Below are 27,977 nucleotides of genomic sequence, written 5' to 3'. Positions count from 1 at the left end.
CCTGATGAGGTGGTGGATGGTCTCCTGAGGGATCTCCTCCCAGACCTGGACTAAAGCATCCGCCAACTCCTGGACAGTCTGTGGTGCAACGTGGCGTTGGTGGATGGAGCGAGACATGATGTCCCAGATGTGCTCAATTGGATTCAGGTCTGGGGAACGGGCGGGCCAGTCCATAGCATCAATGCCTTTCTCTTGCAGGAACTGCTGACACACTCCAGCCACATGAGGTCTAGCATTGTCTTGCATTAGGAGGAACCCAGGGCCAACTGCACCAGCATATGATCTCACAAGGGGTCTGAGGATCCCATCTCGCTACCTAATGGCAGTCAGGCTACCTCTGGCGAGCACATGGAGGGCTGTGCGGTCCCCCAAAGAAATGCCACCCCACACCATGACTGACCCACCGCCAAACCGGTCATGCTGGAGGATGTTGCAGGCAGCAGAACGTTCTCCACGGCATCTCCAGACTCTGTCACGTCTGTCACGTGCTCAGTGTGAACCTGCTTTCATCTGTGAAGAGCACAGGGCGCCAGTGGCGAATTTGCCAATCTTGGTGTTCTCTGGCAAATGCCAAACGCCCTGCACGGTGTTGGGCTGTAAGCACAACCCCCACATGTGGACGTCAGGCCCTCATACCACCCTCATGGAGTCTATTTCTGACCGTTTGAGCAGACACATGCACATTTGTGGCCTGCTGGAGGTCATTTTGCAGGGCTCTGGCAGTGCTTCTCCTGCTCCTCCTTGCACAAAGGCGGAGGTAGCGGTCCTGCTGCTGGGTTGTTGCCCTCCTACGGCCTCCTCCACGTCTCCTGGTGTACTGGCCTGTCTCCTGGTAGCGCCTCCATGCTCTGGACACTACGCTGACAGACACAGCAAACCTTCTTGCTACAGCTCGCATTGATGTGCTATCCTGGATGAGCTGCACTGCCTGAGCCACTTGTGTGGATTGTAGACTCCGTCTCATGCTACCACTAGAGTGAAAGCACCGCCAGCATTCAAAAGTGACCAAAACATCAGCCAGGAAGCATAGGAACTGAGAAGTGGTCTGTGGTCCCCACCTGCAGAACCACTCCTTTATTGGGGGTGTCTTGCTAATTGCCTATAATTTCCACCTATTGTCTATTCCATTTGCGCAACAGCATGTGAAATTTATTGTCAATCAGTGTTGCTTCCTAAGTGGACAGTTTGATTTCACAGAAGTGTGATTGACTTGGAGTTACATTGTGTTGTTTAAGTGTTCCCTTTATTTTTTTGAGCAGTGTATATATATATATATATAAAACCAAAAATCCAAGCCATGAAGTCAAAGGAATTGTCTGTAGATCTCCGAGACAGGATTGTGTCGAGGCAGAGATCTGGGGAAGGGAACCAAAACATTTCTGCAGCATTGAAGGTCCTCAAGAACACAGTGGCCTCCATCATTCTGAAATGGAAGAAGTTCGGAACAACCAAGACTCCTCCTAGTGCTGGTCAAACTAAGCAATCGGTGAAGAAGGACCTTGGTCAGGGAGGTGACCAAGAACCCGACGGTCACTCTGACAGAGCTCCATTGTTCCTCTGTGGAGATGGGAGAACCTTCCAGAAGGACAACTATCTCTGCAGCACTCCACCAATCAGGCCTTTATGGTAGAATGGCCAGATAGAAGCCACTCCTCAGACGTCATGTTGGGGAGATCTAAAATCGAAAATACTATGTAAATAATCCATTACCTTTGATTCTCTTCATCAGATGTCACTTCCAGGTATCACAGGTCCATAACGTATGTAGTTTTGTTCAAAAAAGCTCATCATTTATGTCCAAAAATCTCCGTCTCGTTAGCACATGATGTAAGCCAGCCGGACTTCTCGTCATGAACGAGGGGAAAAAATATATTTCCGTTCGTTCAAACATGTCAAACGTTGTATAGCATAAATCATTAGGGCCTTTTTTAACCAGAACATGAATAATATTCAAGGTGGACGAATGCATACTCTTTTATAACGTATTGGAACGAGGGTACCCAACATGAACTCGCGCGCCAGGTGTCTAATGGGACATCATCGTTCCATGGCTCTTGTTCGGTCAGATCTCCCTCCAGAAGACTCAAAACACTTTGTAAAGGCTGGTGACATCTAGTGGAAGCAATAGGAAGTGCCAAAATATTCCTAAGCCCCTGTGTTTTTCAATGGGATAGGTTTAAAGTCAATACAACACATCAGGTATCCACTTCCTGTCAGAAAATGTCTCAGGGTTTTGCCTGCCAAATGAGTTCTGTTATACTCACAGACACCATTCAAACAGTTTTAGAAACTTTAGAGTGTTTTCTATCCATATATAATAAGTATATGCATATTCTAGTTACTGGGTAGGATTAGTAACCAGATTAAATCGGGTACATTTTTTTTATCCAGACGTGCAAATGCTGCCCCCTAGCCCCAACAGGTTTTAACTTGGCTTTCGAAGACCTTAGAAAGGCAGGGTAGGATAGATATAGGTCTATAACAGTTTGGGTCTAGAGTGTCACACCTTTGAAGAGGGGGATGACCACGGCAGCTTTCCAATCTTTGGGGATCTCAGACGATACGAAAGAGAGGTTGAACAGGCTAGTAATAGGGGTTGCAACAATTTCGGCAGATAATTGTAGGAAGAGAGGGTCCAGATTGTCTAGCCCAGCTGATTTGTAGGGGTCCAGATTTTGCAGCTCTTTCAGAACATCAGCTATCTGGATTTGGGTGAAGGAGAAATGGGGGAGGCTTGGACGAGTTGCTGTGGGGGGTGCTGTTGACCGGGGTAGGGGTAGCCAGGTGGAAAGCATGGCCAGCCTTAGAAAAAATTATTATTGAAATTATGGTAGAGTGACCAGTGGGAAGCCACTCCTCAGTAAAAGGCACATGACAGCCCACTTGGAGTTTGCCAAAAGGCACCTAAAGGACTCTCAGACAATGAGAAGCAAGATTCTCTGTTCTGATGAATCCAAGATTGAACTCTTTGGCCTGAATGCCAAGCGTCACGTTTGGAGGAAACCTGGCATCATCCCTACGGTGAAGCATGGTGGTGGCAGCATCATTCTGTGTGGATGTTTTTCAGCAGCATTGGACTGGGAGACTAGTCAGGATCGAGGGAAAGATGAACGGAGCAAAGTACAGAGAGATCCTTGATGAAAACTTGCTCCAGAGCACCCAAGACCTCAGACTGGGTGAAGGTTCACCTTCCAACAGGACAATGACCCTAAGCACACAGCCAAGACAATGCAGGAGTGGTTTAGGGACAAGTCTCAGAATGTCATTGAGTGGCCCAGCCAGAACATCTCTGGAGAGACCTGAAACTAACTGTGCAGCGACTCTTCCCATCCAACCTGACAGAGCTTGGGAGGATCTGCAGAAAAGAATGGGAGAATGGGAGAAACTCCCCAAATACAGGTAGTCACCAAGCTTGAAGTGTCATACCCAAGAAGACTTGAGGCTGTAATCGCTGCCATTTACTTACATAAATGTGATATTTCTGTTTTAAAGTTTTTATAAGTTAGCAAACATTTCTAAAAACCTGTTTTTCCTTTGTCGTTAAGGGTTATGGGGTATTGTGATGTCATTATGGGGTATTGTGACGTCATTATGGGGTATTGTGATGTCATTATGGGGTATTGTGATGTCATTATGGGGTATTGTGATGTCATTATGGGTTATTGTGTGTAGATTTAATCAATTTTTACAATAAGGCTGTAACGTAAACTGAAATGTGGGGGAAAAAATTCAAGGGAGTCTGAATACTTTCCCGAATGCTACTGTATATTTGTATACAGGAGAATAGAGATCACGTTTCAAGATTGTGAGATTTCTAGCTGACGATAACTGAATGCACCAGAGTTATAGACTCTCACTTTTCCCAGAAATTCAAACATAAACACACACAGTCTAATTTTAGCTTTGTTTTGTCAGCATTGGAGTGTTATGTTTTCAACTTTGAACTTTGGTCGTTCCAAAAAAAAAACGGTATTACTGTTAACTCTGTCATTTCCTTTTTTTACAGTCTAATATAGTATGTTTTGTTGTAGTCTATATGCAATACAATTTTTAAGGTGTTAGACAATAGTAAATGCCAAGTTTATTAAGACTGTTTCATTGCGGTACATAATGATACATCCTCATTCTGATCATGCGCCATCCACTGAGTCATGCAAAGAAAAATAAAAAAGTGCAATTCGTGTCATATGTAAAAAAGCATTCATTTAAAACTAGTGCTTTTTCAACATAGGAAATCCAAAAAGCGTTGGACAGTGCAGGAATTGACCAATGGCAGGTATCAATGAACTGACGAATGACAACCACCAATGCGCGTTTCGTCATATTAAAGGGCGTTCCTGTTATGCATTGAACGCCCATATCAAGAAACACCCCGAATTGCTGGTATGCAATTACACCATATTGAGTTGTCTTAAAAACCACCATGTACAAAATCTCTAATTAAATCCTTGCCTCCTTCTCAAAAATCTATCGGATGACAAAACCAGAGATCTCGTCCCTTTCTGACCTTCTTCTCCAATGGGGTTTTGAGGAAGGAGACTAGGAAGTGAGGATACGAGAGTAAAATGTTGATATTTTACATTCTACCCATGTCCTCTAGTTTAGCACACTGTTGCTTCAAACGGCTTCGTTATGAATGGATTCCTCAGAAAGGAGAGAGAGAGAGAGAGGGACAGAGAGAGAGAGAGATGTATTTCTGCATCAGCGAGTCAAGCAGCTTTGGTCACACCCTTCCCCGCCTACATGCCCCCCTCCCGGGACGAGAGGAGCTTTACCGCCCGCCATGTTGATAGGAGCAGGGAGTCAGAGACGTGTAAAAAGAAAAAGCCTGCTTGGCTAACTAAACTACATATTACGGGAAGGGTGTAAAAGAAGCTTTTTCAAACAACAAAAATAAGTCAACTTTCCTGGGTTTTATTGTTTTGTTTTGTTGATGTTCACTTCTTGATCGTATGGGTTGTAAAAAAAATCCTGGATATTCAGTGTTTTGTTGAGTAATTCGAAAGGAAAATGGTAAGTTATTCATTGTTTTTTGTTTGTTTTCCAGGCTGTTCAATCGCCTTGGCTTTGGGATGCTTTTGGGTGATGTCTCCACCTAGCATTTAAACCTGGCTAGCTATCGTTAGCCAGTTAGTTAGCTAACAAGGTTAGCTTTTTGCTACTACCTTTTTATTATCGTTTGTAGCTAGATAGCTAGCTAACGTTAGCCAGTTAGCTAACCAGGTTAGCTTTTGCTACCACCTTTTTGTATTATCGGTTGTACCTAGCTAACGTTAGCCTGTTAGTTAGCTAACAAGGTTAGCTTTTTGCTACTACCTTTTTATCGTTTGTAGCTAGCTGGCTAGTTAGCTAACGTTAGCCTGTTAGTTAACTAACCAGGTTAGCTTTTTGCTACTACCTTTTGTATTATCGTTTGTAGCTAGATGGCTAGCTAGCTAACAGTATCGCGAAAGGTGTTGTAGTTTAGCTAGTGGCCTAGCTACTTTGTTTTGAACATTTTGACCGTGTTGGGGGTGACTCCCTAAATGTTTAAACCCAGATAAAATGCAACAATTGAATAAATCCTAAAAACATGTTAAACACAAATGTGTTGAAATGCACTTTTTTTTACTCTAAACCGAAGGATTGTAGAGAAAGGTGGGAGTTTCTGTCGTTACTACAACTTTTTTGTTAGTTAGTTAGTTTTGTAGATGAACATGTTTTTAAATGAATTTAGTTAGATGTTGTAGTGAAGTCACACAGTTTCTCAACAATTTTAATGTGACAGAAAATGTAAAAAAAAGAATAGCTAATGTTAGCTAGCTTAGCTAACTAGCCGGCTAGCTAGAGATGTATGTCAAGAAAGGCGTTGATGCTAATTTGTTAGTCCAACATAACTGGTTTAAAAAAAACTTCACTGTTTACTCAATAAATGTTTCAGACACTAGTTTTAGTTTGTATACAAAGCTACTAGTGTGTGTGTGTGAGAGTAAAGTTGGGTTTATCATTTAGCTTTAGGTAACCGTTTGGAGGCTGTGTCATTCAGGGTTGTTAGCTAACTAGCTAACTACCTAGCTAACTAACTAGCTACTGGCTCCGTTTTTTGTTTTCGTGGGAAAAAAACGAGCTAACTAGACAACTGGGAAGCGTTGTTTCTCATAACTAGTTCATAATATCAGCAGTTTCGATGTGGTTGATGAATCACTGTGTAGCAAGAAATACCACTGACCATATTTCCAGTAAACTATCCATACAGTTCGGTAACTAGTTAACATTGAAAAGCGGAACATCATTTTAACTTATGTTCACTTTATGTAGTTATTAACTATATGGCTATAATGTTTGGGCGCTGCTTTCACCATGTATCATCAGTCGCTGTAACATTTTTATCTCTCAGCACGGTAACATGGTGCAGGACACTGAGCCGGTAATGCCCTGGGGTGTAGCCGGGATGCTGCCCCTCTGCCCAGGCTAGGGAGCAGCTATTGTCTCTCTGTGTGTGTGTGTGAGATCAGTTTGAGTAAGGGCAGGCCGATGCACCTGTAGCCGGTTCTCAGGGAGGGATTTCCGTCTTTGTCTTGGGCTGGGGAGGAGGACAAAAGGACGAATGACGTCTCGATCAGGGGCACGGGAAGGGGTGGGTGGGTGTGAGAGATGAGTGCTTGGACATTGCATTATGTTTAGTATGGATTCATCTCTGAATTGAATTGATAAGCAGTTCTTGACACTTGGGCAGGAGCTCACTGAGCACTGTTAATGAATAAATCAGTGCTTGGAACATTTTCTTGCATGCTTTTTTTTAATGAAGCGATAATAGTCAGTGGATGGGGTAGTGTTGTGAGATTAGCTGCATATATCATCTATATGAGTGATGAGGAACTCGGAACATGACCCAGTTTACTGCATCTGTAAAGTTGTAACATTCTAGATGCCAACAATCAGGTTTTTTAGACAGGTGAAATAACTGGCTGGGTTGCTTGTCTAGACACACACTACACACACACACAGAAATACCTATTGTGTTGTCCGCCCAGTGTATCAATAAAGGGATACATTCTGATTTTTGGCAATGAGGCCCTTTTATCTACTTCCCCAGAGTCAGATGGACTCGTTGATGCCATTTTTTATGATGTGTTTTTACAGCCCAGAGTGGTTAGCATCATGTTAGGCTAGCCAGGCTAGCTGCTACATAGTGTGTTTTTTACAGCCCAGAGTGGTTAGCATCATGTTAGGCTAGCCAGGCTAGCTGCTACATAGTGTGTTTTTTTTACAGCCCAGAGTGGTTAGCATCATGTTAGGCTAGCCAGGCTAGTGGCTACATAGTTTGTTTTTTACAGCCCAGAGTGGTTAGCATCACGCTAGGCTAGCCAGGCTAGCTGCTACATAGTGTGTTTTTTTACAGCCTAGAGTGGTTAGCATCATGTTAGGCTAGCTGCTACATGTTTCAAGTTTTTATTAGTGGTATGTACAGGATACGCATGGTAGCGAAATGTTTACTTGCAGGTTCCTTCTGGACAATGCAACAATAATAAGAAATCATAAAATATAAGAATAGAAACTAATTAAAAGACTTAGTAGAATAGAATAATACAATTTTGCATTAGTATAATACAAGAAGGCACCGTTTTATAGTCCAATATTTACACATGTATTGGGGAAGTGGGGTGGAAAGTGTATAAATTGAGCTGTATAGTAAGTCTGATAGCATCAGTTGTGATGTGTGGGTGTGCATGTGTACTAAGGTGTGGAGAATCAGAGCAAGTGGTCAGTCCAGTTTAAGTGTTCAGCAGTCTGATGGCTTGTAGATACCAACAGACTCAGACAGTTTCTATCAGACCTCATGCTCTGATACAGTCTGATGGCTTGTAGATAAAAACTGTCTCTGAACCTGATGGTAACAGACCTCATTCTCCGATACAGTCTGATGACTGAAAGGGAGAGATCAGCTTATGGCTGTGGTGTGTGAGGTCCTTAATTCTGCATGCCTTCCTCAGGCACCATTTCAAGGTATATTTCCTGGATGGGTGGGACCACCCGCTGGAGGGGCCTTGCAGTCGTGGACGGAGCAATTCCCATACACAGGCCGTGATGCAACCGGTCAGGACGCTCTCAACGTTGCGTGGGGGGGGGCAGGCCGGAAATTTCTAAAGCAGCCTTAGGACGTAGAGACGCTGTTGCGCCCTCTTGACAAGAGTGTTGGTCCGTGACATGTCCTCGGTGACGTGGACGCCAAGAAACTTAACTCGTTATGTGGATTGGAGCATGTTCCCTTAACTCCATCCTCCCTATAGGCTGATTCATTGTTGGTTGGTTGGTTATCAGGCTTACAATTGAACTGAGTACAGCAGAGGACTGACAACACATCCCTGGGGGGCCCCGTTGTTAAGAGTCAATGTAGAAGACGTGTTGTTGCCTCTGGTCTGCCCCGTCAGGAAGTCCAGGTTCCAGTTGCAGAGGGTCTAGACCCGGGGTTCTGAGCTTGGTGTCGCACTTGGAGGGAACAAATAGTGTTGAATGCTTGGAACTGTCGTTAATGAACGGCATTCTCGCAAGAGGTGTTCCTCTTGTCCAGATGTGATGGAAGTGGCATCTTTTGTGGATCTGTTAGGAGTGGTAGGTAAATTGGAGTGGGTCCAGTGTGCCTGGCCTTGATCTGGGCCGTGACAAGCCTTCTCCAAGCACTTCATGATGACGAGGTGAGCGCGACGGAGCGATAGTCATTTGGCCGTGTCGCCATGTTTTTCTATCATTTTTATTTCGTAATATTTTCAATGTCAATGCAAATAGGTCATTTGATTCATTGTTCAGGAGTCTTATGGCTAATTGGGGGTAGATGCTGTTTTTGGATCTAGATTTGGTGCTCCGGTACCGCCTGCCAGTCTTCCTCTGACACTGCCTAGTATATAGGTCCTGGATGGCAGCAAGCTTGAAAGGCTGGTCATGCTACGGGGGGGGGGGTAGTTATTTAGGCAGGTTACCTTCGCTTTCTTGGGCACAGGGACTATGGTGGTCTGTTTGAAACATATATATATAGGTATTACAGACTCGGTCCGGGAAAAGTTGAAAAGACCCTTTCCTGTTGGTCTGCGCATGCTCTTGAGTACACGTCCTGGTTATCCGTCTGGCCCTGTGGCCTTGTGAATGTTGAAGGTCTTGCTCACATTGGCTACGGAGAGCGTGATCACACAGTTGTCCGGAACAGCTGGTGCTCTCATGCCTGCTTCAGTGTTGCTTGCCTCGAAAGCGAGCAATAAAAGGTATTTAGCCCGTCTGGTAGGCACGATCGCGTCACCAGGCAGCTTGCAGCTGGGTTTCCCTTTTTGTAGTCCGTAATAGTTTGCAAACCCCCTGCCACATCCGATGAGCGTCGGAGCCGGTGTAGTAGGATTCAATCTTAGTCCTGTATTGACCCTTTCCCTGTGATGGTTCGTCTGAGGGCGTAGCTGACGTCGTCACTTATTGATGAAGCCGGTGACTGAGGTGGTACGGTTGAAGTCGGAAGTTTACATATCCCTTAGCCAAATACATTTAAACTCAGATTTTCACAATTCATGACCATTTAATCCTAGTAAAAATTCCCGGTCTTAGGTCAGTTAGGATCACCACTTTTAAGAATGTGAAATGTTGTTGGAAAAATTACTTGTTTCATGCACCAAAGTAGATGTCCTAACCGACTTACCAAAATTAGAGTTTGTTAATTAACAAGAAATGTGTGGAGTGGTTGGAAAAACGAGTTTTAATGACTCCAACCTAAGTGGTATGTAAACTTCCGACTTCAACTGTATACTCCTCAGAGACTACCTTAATATTAGACATCGCACACCAGCCGTTATTGACAAATACACCTCCCCCACACCTTCTCATTCATTTCTTTATTTGTACTATTTTCTATATTGTAGAATAATAGTGGCGACCATAAACTATGAAATAACACACATGGAATCATGTAGATTTAGATTCTTCAAAGTAGCCACCCTTTGCCTTGATGACAGCTTTTGCACACTCTTGGTATTCTCTCAACCAGTTTCACCTGGAATGCTTTTCCAACAGTCTTTGAAGGAGTTCCCACATATGCTGAGCACTTGTTGGCTGCTTTTCCTTCACTCTCTGGTCCAACTCATCCCAAACCATCTCAATTGGGTTGAGGTCAGGTGATTTGTGGAAGCCAGGTCATCTGATGCAGCACTCCATCACTCTCCTTCTTGGTCAAATAGCCCTTACACAGCCTGGAGGAGTGTTGGGTCATTGTACTGTTGAAAAACAAATGGTCTCACTAAGCGCAAACCAGATGGGATGATGTATCGCTGTGGTAGCCATGCTGGTTAAGTGTACCTTGAAATCTAAATAAATCACTGACTGTGTCACCAGCAAAGCACCATCACTCCTCCTCCTCCATGCTTCACGGTGGGAACCACACATGCTGAGATCATCTGTTCACCTACTCTGCGTCTCACAAAGACACGGTGGTTGTAACCAAAAATCTCAAATTTGGACTCATCAGACCAAAGGACAGATTTCCACCGGTCTAATGTCCATTGCTTGTGTTTCTTGGCCCAAGCAAGTCTCTTCTTCTTATTGGTGTCCTTTAGTAGTGGTTTCTTTGCAGCAATTCGACCATGAAGTTCTGATTCCCACAGTCTCCTCTGAACAGTTGATGATGTGAAAAAAATTCTTCATCCAGTTTAAGGTGATTTAATCACTGTTCTGATGTAGAAGCTCTTTTTTTGGTCATAAGAGACAGTAGCATTTACGTTATGTACAAAATAAGATACAAAGAGAGTGGAAAAACCGTACAAAATAGCACAGTTGGTTAGGAGCTCGTAAAAGGGCAGCTGGCGCCATCCTTCTATCCAATTGGTAGTTACGATCTTGTCTCATCGCTGCAACGGACTCGAGAGGTGAAGGCCCGAGAGCCATGCGTCTTCCGCGACAACACGACCCTGCCAAACTGCGCTGCTTCTTGACACGGTGCTCTCCTTAAAATCCGGAAAGCCAGTCGCACCAATGTGTTCGGAGGAAAAGACACCATCCAACTGACGACAGAAGTCAGCTTGCAGGCAGGCGCCCTGGTCCAAGGAGTCACTAGAGCACGATGAGACGAGGAGGTCCGGGTCGGCAAACCCTCCCCTTAACCCGGACGACGCCGGGGCCAATTGTGCGCCGCCCCCCATGAGTCTCCCAGTTACGACCGGCTGTGAATTTACACCTGGTGGTTCGGTGCCGAAGGACTACGAGCGCTAGGTATCCTAGAGGGAAACCAGTGGGTCTGTCTCCTCTATACCACCCACCTGGTAGTGTGGTGGATGGGACTACCAGCTCTCTGTAACCTAGAGGGCAACCAGTGGGTCCGTCTCCTCTATAGCCTGTTTCTTGTAGGATGATAATGTCTGTATTTCTGATTTCTTTGAAGTCTGGGTTCCTGCTCTTTAGTCTAAAGACAGATGACCTCAAACTTTGTCTATTCCAGGATGAAGATAGTAAAAGCTTTGTGTTACATAGTCTAGTGTGGTTTAGGCTCAGACTTTCTCTCTCTGTGTCTCTGTCTCACTCTCTGTCTCTCTCTCTGTGTCTCTGTCTGTCTCTCTCTCTCTGTCTGTCTGTGTCTCTGTCTGTCTGTCTGTCTGTCTGTCTCTCGCTCTCTCTCTCTCTCTCTCTCTGTGTCTCTGACAGACCCTGTCTGTGTACAGTCCTCCTGCGCTGGGGAGGGGGGGGGGTTGTTCCGGGGGGAGACAGATGGGGGCTCTTCCTCTAGTGTGTGTGTGTGTGTGTGTGTGTGTGTGTGGGTAAGTGATTTTAAAGCAGCAGATGTCATTAGGTCAGTGCTGTATTCATAGTGGCAGGAGGGGGGAGGCAGGGTGAGGAGGGAGGTTTGGAGGGAGGAAGGAGGTTTGGCAGGAGGGGGGAGGCAAGGTGAGGAGGGGAGAGGCAGAGGGAGGTTTGGCAGGAGGGGGGAGGCAGGGGGAGAGGCAGGGTGAGGAGGGGGGTTTGGAGGAAGGAGGTTTGGCAGGAGGAGGGAGGCTTGGCAGGGTGATGGGGGGGTTTGGCAGGAGGAGGGAGGCTTGGCAGGGTGATGGGGGGGTTTGGTAGGAGGGGGGAGGCAGGGTGAGGAGGGAGGTTTGGCAGGAGGGGGGAGGCAGGGTGAGGTTTGGCAGGAGGGGGGAGGCAGGGTGAGGGGAGGTTTGGTAGGAGGGGGGAGGCAGGGTGAGGAGGGAGGTTTGGCAGGAGGGGGGAGGCAGGGTGAGGTTTGGCAGGAGGGGGGAGGCAGGGTGAGGAGGGGGGAGGCAGGAGGAAGGAGGTTTGGCAGGAGTCACATTTCTGGTCCCTTAAATTGATATGACCCTCTCTCTCGTTCTTTCCCCCCCTCTCCCTTCGCTCATCCTCTCTCTTTCCCCCTTCGTTCGTTCGTTCGCTCCCCTCTCTCTCTTCTTGTTCTTGCTCCCCCCCTTCTCTCGCCGTACTAAAACCCCCCCGTCTCTCTCCTCAGGTGACGGCGTGTCTGTGTGTGTGGAGATGGTTCTAACAGGCTGTTGTCTGGACGACTGTGGAACACACTGCTGGTCTGCGGAGACGTCCTGAACACACACTCACACTCTGACAACACACACACACACACTCTGACACGGTGACAACACACACACGACGCTGCCAGTGCAGCGAGAACGGATTCGTATCCACAAACTCTCTCCCCTCCATCTCACACACACACACACACTCTTGACTGTGTGTCCCAGTCGTGGTAGCTAGCGTGTGTGTGTGTGAGACCGCCACAATGCCTAGCTCCACTATCAGACGTTCTGTGAAGAACATGGTGAACAATTACTCCGACGCGGAGAAGAAAGTCCGGGAGTCCACTTCCAACGACCCCTGGGGCCCTTCGTCTTCTCTGATGTCAGAGGTGGCCGACCTGACCTATAACGTGGTGGCGTTCAGCGAGATCATGAGCATGATCTGGAGACGCCTCAACGACCACGGGAAGAACTGGAGGCACGTTTACAAGGCGCTGACGCTGCTCGACTACCTGATTAAGGTAAAACTGTTACCAATCAAAAAAAAATCTACAACTTTACTATTCTTATTATTATTTGTCTCACGTTGCGTTTTTGAATAAAAACAAGTGTGGATTTGAATGTGAAATGCTGATTATTTTATTTTTTTGGGGGGGGGGGGGATGTACTGGGGGGCCCGTTTGCGCTACTCTTTCTGTAGTGCCTTTTTACGGGTCAGATGCAGAGCGGTTGCCGTACCAGGCGGTGATGCCAACCGGTCAGGATGCTCTCGATGGTGCAGCTGTAAAAACCTTTTTTTGAGGATCTGGGGGGGGCAGGTGACAATCTTTTCAGTCTCCTGACGGACGGGGGAAACGCACCCTAACCTAAACAAAGAAATTCATCCTAGCGTTTTGGCTTGGTTTTCTTTGAGCGTTTTCGGTCAGGATCCTAACTGGTATCCCGTATGTAACGTCTGAGATCAAGTTTGGATTCGACCCCCTTTGACATTTTTCCAGACGGGGTCAGAGCGTGTGGCCCCTACAGTGTTTAATATGGTGTGTGTGTGTGTGTGTGTGTGTGTGTGTGTGTGTTTCCCAGACGGGGTACAGAGCGTGTGGCCCCTACAGTGTTTAATATGGTGTGTGTGTGTGTGTTTCCCAGACAGGGTCAGAGCGCGTGGCCCCTACAGTGTTTAATATGGTGTGTGTGTGTGTTTCCCAGACAGGGTCAGAGCGTGTGCCCCTACAGTGTTTAATATGGTGTGTGTGTGTGTGTGTGTGTGTGTGTGTTTCCCAGACGGGGTACAGAGCGTGTGCCCCTACAGTGTTTAATATGGTGTGTGTGTGTGTGTTTCCCAGACGGGGTACAGAGCGCGTGGCCCTACAGTGTTTAATATGGTGTGTGTGTGTGTGTGTGTGTGTGTGTGTGTGTGTGTGTGTGTGTGTGTGTGTGTGTGTGTGTGTGTGTGTGTGTGTGTGTGTGTGTGTGTGTGTGTGTGTGTGTGTGTGTGTGTGTGTGTTTCCAGACAGGGTCAGAGCGTGTGGCCCCTACAGTGTTTAATATTGTGTGTGTGTGTGTGTGTGTTTCCCAGACAGGGTCAGAGCGCGTGGCCCTACAGTGTAAAGAGAACATCTTTGCCATTCAGACTCTGAAGGATTTCCAGTACATCGACAGAGACGGAAAGGACCAGGGAATCAACGTCAGAGAGAAGAGCAAACAGCTGGTGGTTCTGCTGAAAGACGAGGAGAGACTGAAAGGTGAGGAAGAGGAGGGAGGTGGTGGTTCTGCTGAAAGACGAGGAGAGACTGAAAGGTGAGGAAGAGGGAGGTGGTGGTTCTGCTGAAAGACGAGGAGAGACTGAAAGGTGAGGAAGAGGAGGGAGGTGGTGGTTCTGCTGAAAGACGAGGAGAGACTGAAAGGTGAGGAAGAGGAGGGAGGTGGTGGTACTGCTGAAAGATGAGGAGAGACTGAAAGGTGAGGAAGAGGGAGGTGGTGGTTCTGCTGAAAGACGAGGAGAGACTGAAAGGTGAGGAAGAGGAGGGAGGTGGTGGTTCTGCTGAAAGATGAGGAGAGACTGAAAGGTGAGGAAGAGGAGGGAGGTGGTTCTGCTGAAAGATGAGGAGAGACTGAAAGGTGAGGAAGAGGGAGGTGGTGGTTCTGCTGAAAGATGAGGAGAGACTGAAAGGTGAGGAAGAGGGAGGTGGTGGTTCTGCTGAAAGACGAGGAGAGACTGAAAGGTGAGGAAGAGGAGGGAGGTGGTGGTTCTGCTGAAAGATGAGGAGAGACTGAAAGGTGAGGAAGAGGAGGGAGGTGGTGGTTCTGCTGAAAGACGAGGAGAGACTGAAAGGTGAGGAAGAGGGAGGTGGTTCTACTGAAAGATGAGGAGAGGGAGGTGGTACTGCTGAAAGATGACGAGAGACTGAAAGGTGAGGAAGAGGGAGGTGGTGGTTCTGCTGAAAGATGAGGAAGAGGAAGGAGGTGGTGGTACTGCTGAAAGACGAGGAGAGACTGAAAGGTGAGGAAGAGGGAGGTGGTGGTTCTGCTGAGAGACGAGGAGAGACTGAAAGGTGAGGAAGAGGGAGGGAGGTGGTTCTGCTGAAAGACGAGGAGAGACTGAAAGGTGAGGAAGAGGAGGGAGGTGGTGGTTCTGCTGAGAGACGAGGAGAGACTGAAAGGTGAGGAAGAGGGAGGTGGTTCTACTGAAAGATGAGGAGAGACTGAAAGGTGAGGAAGAGGAGGGAGCTGGTGGTTCTGCTGAAAGACGAGGAGAGACTGAAAGGTGAGGAAGAGGGAGGGAGGTGGTGGTTCTGCTGAAAGACGAGGAAAGACTGAAAGGTGAGGAAGAGGGAGGTGGTGGTTCTGCTGAAAGATGAGGAAGGAGGTGGTGGTACTGCTGAAAGATGAGGAGAGACTGAAAGGTGAGGAAGAGGAGGGAGGTGGTGGTTCTGCTGAAAGATGAGGAGAGACTGAAAGGTGAGGAAGAGGGAGGTGGTGGTTCTGCTGAAAGATGAGGAGAGACTGAAAGGTGAGGAAGAGGGAGGTGGTGGTTCTGCTGAAAGACGAGGAGAGACTGAAAGGTGAGGAAGAGGGAGGGAGGTGGTGGTTCTGCTGAAAGATGAGGAGAGACTGAAAGGTGAGGAAGAGGGAGGTGGTGGTTCTGCTGAAAGATGAGGAGAGACTGAAAGGTGAGGAAGAGGGAGGTGGTGGTTCTGCTGAAGACGATGAGAGGGAGGTGGTACTGCTGAAAGGAGAGGAGAGGGAGGTGGTACTGCTGAAAGGAGAGGAGAGGGAGGTGGTACTGCTGAAAGGAGAGGAGAGGGAGGTGGTACTGCTGAAAGGAGAGGGAGGGGGTGGTACTGCTGAAAGGAGAGGGAGGTGGTACTGCTGAAAGGAGAGGAGAGGGAGGTGGTACTGCTGAAAGGAGAGGAGAGGGAGGTGGTACTGCTGAAAGGAGAGGAGAGGGAGGTGGTACTGCTGAAAGGAGAGGAGAGGGAGGTGGTACTGCTGAAAGGGGGGAGAGGGAGGTGGTACTGCTGAGAGGAGAGGGAGGTGGTACTGCTGAAAGGAGAGGAGAGGGAGGTGGTACTGCTGAAAGGAGAGGAGAGGGAGGTGGTACTGCTGAAAGGAGAGGAGAGGGAGGTGGTACTGCTGAAAGGAGAGGAGAGGGAGGTGGTACTGCTGAAAGATGAGGAGAGGGAGGTGGTACTGCTGAAAGGGGGGAGAGGGAGGTGGTACTGCTGAAAGGCGGGGAGAGGGAGGTGGTACTGCTGAAAGGGGGGGAGAGGGAGGTGGTACTGCTGAAAGGCGGGGAGAGGGAGGTGGTACTGCTGAAAGGGGGGGAGAGGGAGGTGGTACTGCTGAAAGGCGGGGAGAGGGAGGTGGTACTGCTGAAAGACGAGGAGGGACTGTAGGCTGGGAGCTTCATGTTGACTGTACTGAAGGCTGGGGCGGTAACCCGGTGTCTTCAGAAATAGACAGTAGGATTTAACACCAGGCGTTGCTGCCTTCTCCTCCACTTCTTACAACACTAAGTTTTGTACAACTAGGACGTCTTAAAGATGTGTCAAATCAATGATATCTTGCTCACGGCGACATCTTTGCATTTTGATTTGCTAGCTGAAGTATCCAATGGCAAGATCAAGCTTCTGGATTACAGCAGAGATATTCTAGTCTCTACAGATTACATTCCCATCTTGTTTTCTTCGTTACAGCAGAGATATTCTAGTCTCGACAGATTACATTCCCTTCCTTGTCTTCTTGGTTACAGCAGAGATATTCTAGTCTCGACAGATTACATTCCCTTCCTTGTCTTCTGGATTACAGCAGAGATATTCTAGTCTCTACAGATTACATTCCCCTCCTTGTCTTCTGGGTTACAGCAGAGATATTCTAGTCTCTACAGATTACATTCCCCTCCTTCTGGGTTACAGCAGAGATATTCTAGTCTGGGGTAATGTCCTGTCTGGGGTAATGTCCTGTCTATCATAGACCACTCTGTCCAGGTGAGGTTAGTGATGATGATGATGGTATGTTGTCCTGTCCAGGTGAGGTTAGTGATGATGATGATGATGGTATGTTGTCCTGTCCAGGTGAGGTTAGTGATGATGATGATGATGGTATGTTGTCCTGTCCAGGTGAGGTTAGTGATGATGATGATGGTATGTTGTCCTGTCCAGGTGAGGTTAGTGATGATGATGATGATGGTATGTTGTCCTGTCCAGGTGAGGTTAGTGATGATGGTATGTTGTCCTGTCCAGGTGAGGTTAGTGATGATGATGGTATGTTGTCCTGTCCAGGTGAGGTTAGTGATGATGATGGTATGTTGTCCTGTCCAGGTGAGGTTAGTGATGATGATGATGGTATGTTGTCCTGTCCAGGTGAGGTTAGTGATGATGGTATGTTGTCCTGTCCAGGTGAGGTTAGTGATGATGATGGTATGTTGTCCTGTCCAGGTGAGGTTAGTGATGATGGTATGTTGTCCTGTCCAGGTGAGGTTAGTGATGATGATGATGGTATGTTGTCCTGTCCAGGTGAGGTTAGTGATGATGGTATGTTGTCCTGTCCAGGTGAGGTTAGTGATGATGGTATGTTGTCCTGTCCAGGTGAGGTTAGTGATGATGATGATGATGGTATGTTGTCCTGTCCAGGTGAGGTTAGTGATGATGATGGTATGTTGTCCTGTCCAGGTGAGGTTAGTGATGATGATGGTATGTTGTCCTGTCCAGGTGAGGTTAGTGATGATGGTATGTTGTCCTGTCCAGGTGAGGTTAGTGATGATGATGGTATGTTGTCCTGTCCAGGTGAGGTTAGTGATGATGGTATGTTGTCCTGTCCAGGTGAGGTTAGTGATGATGGTATGTTGTCCTGTCCAGGTGAGGTTAGTGATGATGGTATGTTGTCCTGTCCAGGTGAGGTTAGTGATGATGATGGTATGTTGTCCTGTCCAGGTGAGGTTAGTGATGATGGTATGTTGTCCTGTCCAGGTGAGGTTAGTGATGATGGTATGTTGTCCTGTCCAGGTGAGGTTAGTGATGATGGTATGTTGTCCTGTCCAGGTGAGGTTAGTGATGATGATGATGATGATGATGATGATATGTTGTCCTGTCCAGGTGAGGTTAGTGATGATGGTATGTTGTCCTGTCCAGGTGAGGTTAGTGATGATGGTATGTTGTCCTGTCCAGGTGAGGTTAGTGATGATGGTATGTTGTCCTGTCCAGGTGAGGTTAGTGATGATGGGTATGTTGTCCTGTCCAGGTGAGGTTAGTGATGATGATGGTATGTTGTCCTGTCCAGGTGAGGTTAGTGATGATGGTATGTTGTCCTGTCCAGGTGAGGTTAGTGATGATGGTATGTTGTCCTGTCCAGGTGAGGTTAGTGATGATGGTATGTTGTCCTGTCCAGGTGAGGTTAGTGATGATGGTATGTTGTCCTGTCCAGGTGAGGTTAGTGATGATGATGGTATGTTGTCCTGTCCAGGTGAGGTTAGTGATGATGGTATGTTGTCCTGTCCAGGTGAGGTTAGTGATGATGATGGTATGTTGTCCTGTCCAGGTGAGGTTAGTGATGATGATGGTATGTTGTCCTGTCCAGGTGAGGTTAGTGATGATGGTATGTTGTCCTGTCCAGGTGAGGTTAGTGATGATGATGGTATGTTGTCCTGTCCAGGTGAGGTTAGTGATGATGATGATGATGATGATGGTATGTTGTCCTGTCCAGGTGAGGTTAGTGATGATGATGATGATGATGATGGTATGTTGTCCTGTCCAGGTGAGGTTAGTGATGATGATGGTATGTTGTCCTGTCCAGGTGAGGTTAGTGATGATGATGATGGTATGTTGTCCTGTCCAGGTGAGGTTAGTGATGATGGTATGTTGTCCTGTCCAGGTGAGGTTAGTGATGATGATGGTATGTTGTCCAGGTGAGGTTAGTGATGATGATGGTATGTTGTCCTGTCCAGGTGAGGTTAGTGATGATGATGGTATGTTGTCCAGGTGAGGTTAGTGATGATGGTATGTTGTCCTGTCCAGGTGAGGTAGTGATGATGATGATGATGATGAGGTATGTTGTCCTGTCCAGGTGAGGTTAGTGATGATGATGGTATGTTGTCCTGTCCAGGTGAGGTTAGTGATGATGGTATGTTGTCCTGTCCCAGGTGAGGTTAGTGATGGGTATGTTGTCCTGTCCAGGGTGAGGTTAGTGATGATGATGATATGTTGTCCTGTCCAGGTGAGCGTTCCCAGGCTCTGAAGACGAAGGAGAGGATGGCCCAGGTAACCACTACAGGGGCGGTGACACCAGGTCAGGGTTTTGGCAGAGGTTCGTCTCAACCCAACCTGTCGACCTCCTACAGCGAGGAGTACGGCAAGTCAGAGGGGTCACCTGCATCTTACCACGGCTGTGAGTAGACCTAACTCTCTCTCTCTCTCTCTCTCTCTCTCTCTCTCACACACACACCACACACCACACCACCACACACCACACACCACACACACACAGAGTTCCCCTTCTGTCCTTCACATGACTGGAATCTGTTCCTCTTCCCTCCCTTCCCCCCTTCACGTGACTGGAATCTGTTCCCCTTCTCTCCTTCACGTGGCTGGACTCTGTTCTTCTTCTCTGGAGAGCTCCGTGTTTATCCCTCCTTCACCGTGGAGAGAGAGAGAAGAAACAACACTTCCTCTCTCTCTGGCCCCAGTCACCTCTGACCTTTAGGTCACAGCAGTGGAGCTCCTAGGTCTCACGTGTGTGTGTGTGTGTGTGTGTGTGGTTATGATAAATGTGGTGGAAACTGTGTAGCAGCTGAATCATCCTACTCTGAAGGAAGCGGAGATCAGCCAATAGAAACGAGGCTGGACAGGCACTGGCCAATGAGAGCGGGGCTGGGGGGGTTAATATAATGGAAGGTGTGGAGGTGTTGTCTTTATGAGACGGGGTTAATATAATGGAAGGTGTGGCGTTTTCTTTATGAGACGGGGTTAATATAATGGAAGGTGTGGAGGCATTGTCTTTATGAGACGGGGTTAATATAATGGAAGGTGTGGCGTTGTGTTTATGAGACGGGGGTTAATATAATGGAAGGTGGGGCGTTGTCTTTATGAGACGGGGTTAATATAATGGAAGGTGGGGCGTTGTCTTTATGAGACCGGGTTAATATAATGGAAGGTGGGGCGTTGTCTTTATGAGACCGGGTTAATATAATGGAAGGTGTGGCGTTGTCTTTATGAGACCGGGTTAATATAATGGAAGGTGTGGCGTTGTCTTTATGAGACCGGGGTTAATATAATGGAAGGTGTGGCGTTGTCTTTATGAGACCGGGTTAATATAATGGAAGGTGTGGCGTTGTCTTTATGAGACCGGGTTAATATAATGAGGTTATTATTGAAGGTGGAAGGAACCATGTTTTTTCAGTACTTCATTAGCATATTTATTATTTCCATGACGGATTAAATGCAGTTTATTTTTGGGTTTTTTCCTTTTCATGGTTTGTAGTACTGAGAGATACCAGAGCTATATTTATACTTCACTAGGATCTCTGTCTGTAGGCTGGCTGGCTGGCTGGCAGGAGAAGGGCTGGCTGGCTGGCTGGGAGGAGGGCTGGCTGGGAGGAGGGCTGGCTGGGAGGAGGGCTGGCTGGGAGGAGGGCTGGCTGGGAGGAGGGCTGGCTGGGAGGAGGGCTGGCTGGGAGGAGGGTTGGCTGGCTGGCTGGGAGGAGGGTTGGCTGGCTGGCTGGGAGGAGGGCTGGCTGGTTGGCTGGCTGGCTGGCTGGCTGGCTGGCTGGCTGGCTGGGAGGAGGGCTGGCTGGCTGGCTGGCTGGCTGGCTGGGAGGAGGGCTGGCTGGCTGGGAGGAGGGCTGGCTGGTTGGCTGGCTGGGAGGAGGGCTGGCTGGCTGGCTGGCTGGCTGGCTGGCTGGGAGGAGGGCTGGCTGGCTGGCTGGCTGGCTGGCTGGCTGGCTGGGAGGAGGGCTGGCTGGTTGGCTGGCTGGGAGGAGGGCTGGCTGGCTGGCTGGCTGGCTGGGAGGAGGGCTGGCTGGTTGGCTGGCTGGCTGGGAGGAGGGCTGGGAGGAGGGCTGGCTGGCTGGGAGGAGGGCTGGCTGGCTGGCTGGCTGGGAAGAGGGCTGGCTGGCTGGCTGGGAGGAGGGCTGGCTGGCTGGCTGGGAGGAGGGCTGGCTGGCTGGCTGGGAGGAGGGCTGGCTGGCTGGCTGGGAGGAGGGCTGGCTGGTTGGCTGGCTGGCTGGGAGGAGGGCTGGCTGGGAGGAGGGCTGGCTGGTTGGCTGGCTGGCTGGTTGGCTGGCTGGCTGGGAGGAGGGCTGGCTGGCTGGCTGGCTGGCTGGCTGGGAGGAGCGGCTGGCTGGCTGGCTGGCTGGCTGGGAGGAGGGCTGGCTGGCTGGGAGGAGGGCTGGCTGGCTGGCTGGCTGGGAGGAGGGCTGGCTGGCTGGCTGGCTGGGAGGAGGGCTGGCTGGCTGGCTGGCTGGGAGGAGGGCTGGCTGGCTGACTGGGAGGAGGGCTGGCTGGCTGACTGGGAGGAGGGCTGGCTGGCTGACTGGGAGGAGGGCTGGCTGACTGGCCGGGAGGAGGGCTGGCTGGGAGTTGTGTTCATCCTTGGACTGTACAGACTCCTAGGATACAGTGTGTGTTTGTTGCAGCTTCTTGCTGAAAGGACAAAGCCATCGATCACCTGACACTGTTCGTTCCTACGTGAAGACTGAACAGGAAGTGGATTAGGATGGAGTCTGACTGAACAGGAAGTGGATTAGGATGGAGTCTGACTGAACAGGAAGTGGATTAGGATGGAGTCTGACTGAACAGGAAGTGGATTAGGATGGAGTCTGACTGAACAGGAAGTGGATTAGGATGGAGTCTGACTGAACAGGAAGTGGATTAGGATGGAGTCTGACTGAACAGGAAGTGGATTAGGATGGAGTCTGACTGAACAGGAAGTGGATTAGGATGGAGTCTGACGGAACAGGAAGTGGATTAGGATGGAGTCTGACTGAACAGGAAGTGGATTAGGATGGAGTCTGACGGAACAGGAAGTGGATTAGGATGGAGTCTGACTGAACAGGAAGTGGATTAGGATGGAGTCTCAATCAGACTGAACATGTGCAGTTTGATGTACTCCAAGAATTGAAGTTGCAGGCTAGCTCAGTGCTTTAAAAAATCTATATATATTTGTTTTATTTTAACTTTTTATTTAACTAGGCAAGTCAGTTATGGTAGCAACACAGCGTGGCAGCAACGCAACACGACAACACAGCGTGGCAGCAGCGCAACACGACAACACAGCGTGGCAGCAGCGCAACACGGCATGGTACAAACATTATTGGGCACAGACAACAGCACAAAGGTCAAGAAGGTAGAGACAACAATACATCACACAAAGCAGCCACAACTGTCAGTAAGAGTGTCCATGATTGAGTCTTTGAATGAAGAGATTGAGATAAAACTGTCCAGTTTGAGTGTTTGTTGCAGCTCGTTCCAGTCGCTAGCTGCAGTGAACTGAAAAGACGAGCGACCCAGGGATGTGTTCGCTTTGGGGACCTTTAACCTCTTGGGGCTAGGTGGGACGCTAGCGTGCCACCCGTGGTGCACTCCATCAACAGCAGGTGCATTTCAAGAGCGGCAAATTTGAATCCAAATAAATGTCAAAATTCAAATTTTTCAAAAATACAACTATGTTACACCATTTGAAAGATAAACATCTCCTTAATCTAACCACGTTTTACGATTTCAAAAAGGTTTTACGGCGAAAGCATAAATTTAGAGTATGTTAGGACAGTACATTTACAAGAGTTGTGTGTAATGTTTTGTCAAGTCAAAGACAGGGTCACCAAAACCATAAAACCAGCTAAAATGATGCACTAACCTTTGACAATCTCCATCAGATGACACTCCTAGGACATTATGTTAGACAATGCATGCATTTTTAGTTCTATCAAGTTCATATTTATATCCAAAAACAGCGTTTTACTATGGCATTGATGTTGAGGAAATCGTTTCCCTCCAATAACCGGCAGTCAAGTCAGCGTCACAAATTAAATAATTAAAATTAGAAAACATTGGTAAAATATTATATTGTCATTTAAAGAATTATAGATTTACATCTTTTGAACGCAATCAACTTGCCAGATTTAAAAATAACCTTACTGGGAAATCACACTTTGCAATAATCTGAGCACTGCGCCCAGAAAAATACGCGTTGCGATACAGACTAGACGTCATGTTGGGGAGATCTAAAATCGAAAATACTATGTAAATAATCCATTACCTTTGATTCTCTTCATCAGATGTCACTTCCAGGTATCACAGGTCCATAACGAATGTAGTTTTGTTCAAAAAAGCTCATCATTTATGTCCAAAAATCTCTGTCTCGTTAGCACATGATGTAAGCCAGCCGGACTTCTCGTCATGAACGAGGGGAAAAAATATATTTCCGTTCGTTCAAACATGTCAAACGTTGTATAGCATAAATCATTAGGGCCTTTTTTAACCAGAACATGAATAATATTCAAGGTGGACGAATGCATACTCTTTTATAACGTATTGGAACGAGGGTACCCAACATGAACTCGCGCGCCAGGTGTCTAATGGGACATCATCGTTCCATGGCTCTTGTTCGGTCAGATCTCCCTCCAGAAGACTCAAAACACTTTGTAAAGGCTGGTGACATCTAGTGGAAGCAATAGGAATATTCCTAAACCCCTGTGTTTTTCAATGGGATAGGTTTAAAGTCAATACAACACATCAGGTATCCACTTCCTGTCAGTAAATGTCTCAGGGTTTTGCCTGCCAAATGAGTTCTGTTATACTCACAGACACCATTCAAACAGTTTTGGAAACTTTAGAGTGTTTTCTATCCATATATAATAAGTATATGCATATTGTAGTTACTGGGTAGGATTAGTAACCAGATTAAATCGGGTAATTTTTTTTTATCCAGACGTGCAAATGCTGCCCCCTAGACCCAACAGGTTAACAGAATATGACTGGCAGAACGGGTTTTTGTATGTGGAGGATGAGGGCTGCAGTAGATATCTCAGATAGGGGGGAGAGTGAGGCCTAAGAGGGTTTTATAAATAAGCATCAACCAGTGGGTCTTGCGACGGGGAAACAGAGATCACCAGTTTACAGAGGAGTATAGAGTGCAGTGATTTGGTGGCAAATCTGATGGCCGAATGGTAAAGAACATCTAGCTGCTCGAGAGCACCCTTACCTGCCGATCTATAAATTATGTCTCCGTAATCTAGCATGGGTAGGATGGTCATCTGAATCAGGGTTAGTTTGGCGGCTGGGGTGAAAGAGGAGCAATTACGAAAGAGAGAACCAAGTCTAGATTTAAATTTAGCCTGCAGCTTGGATATGCTGGATGTGCTGAGAGAAGGACAGTGTACCGTCTAGCCATACTCCCAAGTACTTGTATGAAGTGACTACATCAAGCTCTAAACCTTCAGAGGTAGTAATCACACATGTGGGGAGAGGGGCAATCTTCTTACCGAACCACATGACCTTTGTTTTGGAGGTGTTCAGAACAAGGTTAAGGGCAGAGAAAGCTTGTTGGACACTAAGAAAGCTTTGTTGTAGAGCGTTTAACACAAAATCCAGGGAGGGGCCAGCTGAGTAGAAGACTGTATCATCTGCATATAAATGGATGAGAGAGCTTCCTACTGCCTGAGCTATGTTATTGTTGTAAATTGAGAAGAGCGTGGGGCCTAGGGTCGAGCCTTGGGGTACTCCCTTGGTGACAGGCAGTGGCTGAGACAGCAGATGTTCTGACTTTATACACTGCACTCTTTGAGAGAGGTAGTTAGCAAACCAGGCCAAAGACCCCTCAGAGACACCAATACTCCTTAGTCGGCCCACAAGAACGGAACGGTCTACCGTATCAAAAGCTTTGACCGAGTCAATAAAAATAGAAGCACAACATTGCTGAGAATCAAGGGCAATGGTGACATCATTGAGGACCTTTAAGGTTGCAGTGACACGTCCATAACCTGAGCAGGAAACCAGATTGCAGACCAGAGAGAATACTACAGACATCAAGAAAGCCAGTCAGTTGATTATTGATAAGTTTTTCCAACACTTTTGATGAACAGGGCAAAATAGAAGTAGGCCTATAACAGTTAGGATCAGCTTGATCTCCCCCTTTAAATAAAGGACGAACCGTGGCTGCCTTCCAAGCAATGGGAACCTCCCCAGAGAGGAGAGACAGGTTAAAAAGGTCAGAGATAGGGCTTGGCGATGATAGGGGCAGCAACCTTAAAGAAGAAAGGGTCTAAACCATCTGACCCAGATGTTTTTTTGGGGGGGTCAAGTTTATGGAGCTCCTTTAGCACCTCGGACTCAGTGACCGCCTGCAGGGAGAAACTTTGTAGCAGGGCAGGGGAAAAAGAGGGAGGAGCATCAGGGTTAGTCGCATTAGAAGGGGTGGGAGATGAGGAAATGTTGGACGGGCAAGGAGGCATGGCTGAGTCAAATAGGAATCCTGACTTAATGAAGTGGTGATTAAAGAGCTCAGCCATGTGCTTCTTGTCAGTAACAACCACATCATCAACATTAAGGGACATGGGCAGCTGTGAGGAGGAGGATTTATTCTCCAGGTCTTTAACTGTTTTCCAGAACTTCTTGGGGTTCGACCCACAGAGAGAGAACTGCTCCTTAAAGTAACTAACTTTGGCCTTCCGGATAGCCTGAGTGAATTTATATCTCATTTGCCTGAACGAGAGCCAGTCAGCCTGAGTATGCGTGTGCTGAGTCTTTTGCCAAATGCAATTCTTGAGGTGGTAGTAACTCTGCAAGATCACGGTCGAATCAGGAGCTGAACCTGTTTTTTTAATTCTAATTTTCTTTATGGGGGCGTGTTATGTTAACAATACCACTGAAAATATAAAAAAAATAAGGTCCAAGCATCTTCAACAGATGGGAACAAGCTGATTCTATACCATTTCACAGAGGCCAGGTCATGAAGGGAAGGCTTGCTCGTTAAAGTTGTTTAGCAAGCGTCTATGACAAATCAGGAAAGGTGGTTTCACTGGGCAGCCATTACGAACACAGGCTGTAAAACAGTGATCACTAAGGTCCTTACAGGAAACACCAGACTGATACCTACCTATCAGGATTATTTGTGAGGATAACATTGAGGAGAGTAGCCTTGTGGGATTGGTGATAATCTGAGCAAGATTTAGGGAGTCCCATTGCTTTAGGGTTTAGTCAGGTGGTTTAAGCATGTCCCAGTTTAGGTCACCGTAGCAGGACAAATTCAGACTTAGTGTAAAGGGTACAGGCCTGTGCTGAGGGCAGGTAGGGTACAGGCCGGTGCTGAGGGCAGGTAGGGTACAGGTAGGGTACAGGCCTGTGCTGAGGGCGGGTAGGGGTACAGGCCTGTGCTGAGGGCAGGTAGGGTACAGGCCGGTGCTGAGGGCAGGTAGGGTAACGGGCCGGTGCTGAGGGCAGGTAGGGTACAGGTAGGGTACGGGCCGGTGCTGAGGGCAGGTGGGGTACGGGCCGGTGCTGAGGGCAAGTGGGGTACGGGCCGGTGCTGAGGGCAGGTGGGGTACGGGCCGGTGCTGAGGGCAGGTGGGGTACGGGCCGGTGCTGAGGGGCAGGTGGGGTACGGGCCGGTGCTGAGGGCAGGTGGGGTACGGGCCGGTGCTGAGGGCAGGTGGGGTCCGGGCCGGTGCTGAGGGCCGGTGGGGTCCAGGCCGGTGCTGAGGGCCGGTGGGGTCCAGGCCCGGTGCTGAGGGCCGGTGGGGTCCAGGCCGGTGCTGAGGGCCGGTGGGTACAGGCCGGGTGCTGATGGAGGACGATAGCACCCAGAGCAACAGTCAACAAAGAGCTATTTGAAAGTTTTTAAAGCTTAAAAACGAGCAAATCAAATTGTTTGGGGGACAGACTTGGTGGAGACAACTGAGCACTGAAGGTGATCCTTGGTAAAAGATTGCCACTCCACCACCTTTGGAAGATCTGTCTTTCCGAAAAAAAAGTTTAGAACCAGAAAGGTTAAACATCAGGATTCAAAACACTCTTCCTTAACCACATCTCAGTAATGACCAACACATCTGGATTGGAGATGTGAACCCACACTTTCAATGGATCCATTTTAGGTAATAAGCTTCCGAGTGTTAACGTGCAGAAAACCCCAAGGCTTTTTACGAGAGCAGATATCGGAGCACAAGTCAGAATTGGGCCTAGCAACAGTAGATGGGCCAGGGAGTATATGGACATTTCCAGATATCATCATCAGCAGTAATACAATCAGGGAACGGCAGAGGACAGGGGAGAACTCTACAGTGCTGATTTATGACATCTCAATGTCTATCAGATGGCTCCAAGATTCCTATTGTAACAGCAATTTCATCAGGTAACATGAACTCAAAGCCGGCGAGAGGTGGTTTAGAATAGGATGGGAGGCCAAGAGTCTGTGTAAACCAATAGAAAGTCAGAGTCCCGAGTGTTGGAACAAACAGTCTGTCCCACGTTTTGGGTAAAGAAAGTTTTTGTAGTCAACAAAGTATGTAGGAGTCATGAGGCAAAATAGCAAAATACAATATATATCGACTTTGGGGCGAACCATTGTAAGTTCAGAGTCACTCGCCCCAACAGTGTGTGAGTGTGGTGGAGGTACCAGACAGGGGGAGACGGCTCAGTGCTGCCCCCCTTTTCATTGAGTAACTCCAATGGAAGGCCGTCCGGGGTACTGCAGGGGGAGATGGCTCAGTGCTGCCCCCCTTTTCATTGAGTAACTCCAATGGAAGGCCGTCCGGGGTACTGCAGGGGGAGATGGCTCAGTGCTGCCCCCTTTTCATTGACTAACTCCAATGGAAGGCCGTCCGGGGTACTGCAGGGGGAGATGGCTCAGTGCTGCCCCCCTTTTCATTGAGTAACTCCAATGGAAGGCCATCCGGGGTACTGCAGGCTGCCATAAGCGACTAAATTATCCTTCTAATGTCTTCTATGTGCAATTAAAAAAATAAAATAATAATAAATAAATAAAATAAATCTGTATTATAGGCAGGTT

General features: G+C 47.8%; 2 protein-coding genes and 1 long non-coding RNA gene across 11 annotated transcripts in view; 2 read left to right on the top strand and 1 right to left on the bottom strand.

Annotated features, from left to right (window-relative positions):
• The window catches only part of LOC123743345 (GRB2-related adapter protein), a 43,140-nt gene extending 38,355 nt beyond the window's left edge, over positions 1-4,785 (bottom strand). Inside the window, exon 1 of the mRNA XM_082973148.1 lies at positions 4,744-4,785. Coding sequence (XP_082829274.1) covers positions 4,744-4,785 — 42 coding nt within the window. The remainder of the gene's footprint in view (positions 1-4,743) is intronic.
• Positions 4,569-20,545, top strand: LOC123743523 (epsin-2). The gene is made up of 4 exons (XM_082973001.1): positions 4,569-5,013; positions 12,464-13,006; positions 14,059-14,224; positions 19,194-20,545. The coding sequence occupies exons 2-4, from the start codon at positions 12,749-12,751 to the stop codon at positions 19,370-19,372; spliced, it is 603 nt and encodes a 200-aa protein (XP_082829127.1). The 5' UTR covers positions 4,569-5,013; positions 12,464-12,748; the 3' UTR covers positions 19,373-20,545.
• On the top strand, positions 15,671-18,999 carry LOC145877456 (uncharacterized). Of its 9 annotated transcripts, none has more exons than XR_014391778.1 (4): positions 15,671-17,880; positions 17,920-18,189; positions 18,227-18,856; positions 18,964-18,999. It is a non-coding gene; the product is annotated as an uncharacterized LOC145877456 (long non-coding RNA). The 9 variants fall into 9 exon arrangements; XR_014391776.1 differs by having other exon boundaries at positions 15,671-18,189; positions 18,227-18,409; positions 18,449-18,856; XR_014391777.1 differs by having other exon boundaries at positions 15,672-17,733; positions 17,773-18,189.
• Positions 20,546-27,977: the final 7,432 nt, after the last annotated feature.

Source organism: Salmo salar, chromosome 03 (assembly GCF_965601325.2).
Source record: "Salmo salar chromosome 03, fSalSal1, whole genome shotgun sequence".
NCBI lineage: Eukaryota > Metazoa > Chordata > Actinopteri > Salmoniformes > Salmonidae > Salmo > Salmo salar.
Note: the sequence above shows the minus strand (reverse complement) of the source record. Positions and strands in the feature narration are given on the sequence as shown.

Excerpts from the sequence above, each read along its gene's own strand:
- LOC123743523 (XM_082973001.1), top strand. The coding sequence starts at position 12,749 with ATGCCTAGCTCCACTATCAGACGTTCTGTGAAGAACATGGTGAACAAT. Across the intron at positions 13,007-14,058 it reads TGCTCGACTACCTGATTAAG|ACAGGGTCAGAGCGCGTGGC; the intron begins GTAAAACTGTTA and ends TGTGTTTCCCAG. Across the intron at positions 14,225-19,193 it reads AGACGAGGAGAGACTGAAAG|GTGAGCGTTCCCAGGCTCTG; the intron begins GTGAGGAAGAGG and ends TGTCCTGTCCAG.